Source organism: Plectropomus leopardus, unplaced genomic scaffold, assembly GCF_008729295.1.
Source record: "Plectropomus leopardus isolate mb unplaced genomic scaffold, YSFRI_Pleo_2.0 unplaced_scaffold4333, whole genome shotgun sequence".
Taxonomy (NCBI): Eukaryota; Metazoa; Chordata; class Actinopteri; order Perciformes; family Serranidae; genus Plectropomus; species Plectropomus leopardus.
Window position 1 is genome coordinate 1 of NW_024647486.1, and position 2,595 is coordinate 2,595.

The 2,595-nt window shown below is 48.2% G+C and overlaps 1 protein-coding gene across 1 annotated transcript; it reads right to left on the reverse strand.

Moving 5' to 3' along the window:
- Nucleotides 1-117: 117 nt before the first annotated feature.
- LOC121939204 (fibrinogen C domain-containing protein 1-like) lies at nucleotides 118-2,208 on the reverse strand (the record flags this gene model as incomplete). The annotated part of the gene is made up of 3 exons (XM_042482287.1): nucleotides 118-907; nucleotides 1,513-1,692; nucleotides 2,112-2,208. Coding segments are annotated over 3 exons (540 nt in total), but the record flags the coding sequence as incomplete, so codon positions are not given.
- Nucleotides 2,209-2,595: the final 387 nt, after the last annotated feature.

A 2,595-nucleotide genomic window follows, 5' to 3' on the forward strand; every position in this document is an offset into this window, starting at 1 on the left:
GGGTCAATAACAAACCGTCCCTAAAAGATTAACAACAAACAGTCCCTTAAGGGTTAATAAGGAACAGTCCCTAAAGGGTTAATAAATGAAGCTAAAGGAAAAACAAACAGCAGGAAGTCCGTCAGAAACTCTTTATTGATCCTTCAGCTCTGACATCATCAATAAGAAAATTTATTGATCAGAAAGATAAAACAACTGATTATCATATTTTATAAAACACACAAACACACGGTTGTTGTTTCTGAAGCTGCTGACCACAGGTCACAGGTCACAGGTCAGAGGTCACAGGTCAGAGGTCATGCTGTGTGTTTACGGATCAGTGGACGCAGCGACACCTGGTGGTTTAAAAACTCACAGCAGCTCCACAATTTAACTGGTTTATTCTCTGCAGGAAAATCATCCATTAATGCTTTATTGATTAGGTTTCAAGGTCAAAGGTCAGGTTTAGTTCAGGTTTAAGAGTCAGGAGTCAAGTTTAGTTCAGGTTTCAGGGTCAAAGGTCAGGTTTAGTTCAGGTTTAAGAGTCAGGAGTCAAGTTTAGTTCAGGTTTAAGAGTCAGGAGTCAGGTTTGGTTCAGGTTTAAGAGTCAGGAGTCAGGTTTGGTTCAGGTTTAAGGGGCAGGGGTCAGGTTTAGGATCAAATGATCAGGAGTCCCGTTTAGTATTAGGTCGTATCTTCATCTCAGTGAACCTTAGCGAGTACTGCCAGCCTGTCCAGCTGGACCACTCTACACCATCAGCGTAGGAGGCGTGGCCTCCCCTCAGGTACTGCCCATTGAGGTTGGAAGTGTGGCAGTTACGGTACCACCACGCCCCCTGGTAATACGCTGCACAGTTGTTCTCTGACTGGTCCTGGTCCCGGTCTTTGGTGGTGAACTGCATCCCAGAGTGCTTCAGGAGGGAGTCACCTGGACAGGAGAACACCCGTTAGCATCATGTAGTGCTGTATAGAGACAGACTGCATTTAAGCCCCGCCCCCAGCAGAGCTGAAAACAGTCGCTCTCCGCTGACTCTGCTGCCCAACAGGAACGCAGAGTCATTAAAGTCTGAGGGCTGCTCTGTGTCGGGACGCTCTACCAACGTGGTAAAAAACAATCTTTTGAGTGAAAAGATGTGAGACGTCAGCAGGCAGATTTGGAGAAATTGGAATACTGACACTCGGCGTGCCAACGGGCAGCGATTTTTTAATCTATCCGGACAAATGGTGAAGGCTGCAGCAGCACCTGAGCTGTGACACACCTGGTGATGATCTTTGTATCGTCACTGTTGATTTAATCAAATTGCTGTAAATATAAAAGTGCGTCACTCTGGCATTTCTCACAGATCAGCAGCTGAGGAGGAGAGAGATGAACCAACAACATTCAGCCGTGTCCACTCTGAGAGCCACAAGGAGCTGAAATCCTCCTCTGACCGGCTGAGTTTCAGTCCGTGGTCACGTGGCGTGGCGCTGATAATTTAACCCTGTGGTGGACGTGGTCTCCAGAGTCTGACTGTGCAGTACTGACAGTGATACCTGCTGTCCCTGAGTACTGGTCCACCATCAGCGGGTATCCATCCTCCTCGGGGTTCACCGAGTCCAGACCAACAGAGAAATCACCATAATGAGCAAATGCCGTGGCATTATCGAAGTCCGCCATGTCGATCCGTAACTCATAACCGCCTGATCTGGTGAGAGAGTAGATCCTCTGGAGACCTGAGAGACAGAGACAAAGAGACAGACAGACAGACAGACAGACAGTTGTGTTATTTCAAGGGTCCAGACTCAGAGTTTCTTGAATCATTGTTCAGTTCTGTCCAAACCAGAACGTCTCTGTCTCTCTGTCTGTCTGTCCGACTGTCTGTGGTTCAGGTGTATTAAACTGTGGTAGGTGAAGATGTAGATCTGATGCTCCTGTACGCTGATGACACCTGAAGCTGCACCTGAAGGTGGACCTGAAGGTGCACCTGAAGCTGCACCTGAAGGTGCACCTGGACACGTCTGGTTTATACACCTCATTTTCAAAATGCTTGGAGAATTTTGACCAAAAAACAATTTACTCAGAACCCAAAAAGTTGGTTCTGGAGCCATTGACACCCACTGAGTGAGTGTGTGTGTGCGTGTGTGTGTCAGACCTAGCCAGTGCTCTCCTGTAGTTTTTCCGAACCCGTCTCTGTACGCCGCCCAGTCCCGGAAAAAATTCACAGAGCCGTCCTCCCTCCTCTGGATCACCTGAACTCACACACACACACACACACACACACACACACACACACACACAGACACACCACACAGACACACACACACAGACACACACAGACACACACACACCTTGTTTTATGTATTGATGGGCTGCAGGTTCGGCAGGTGAGAGCAGGACAGCTCACAGCTACCTGTTAGTGGTGTTGTCATGGAGACGGCTCACTAACAAGCTCAGAATGACAAACAGGTCAACATGTTAATCAGCTGATCCGAAAACCTGAGCGCCTCACAGCTGTTCACCTGACGACCACCAGAGGACACTGTTGCTGCTGTGTGTATCTGTGTGTGTGTGTGTGTGTGTGTGTGTGTGTGTGCCTGTGTCTGAGTGTGTGTGTGAGTGTCTGTGTGTGTGTGTGT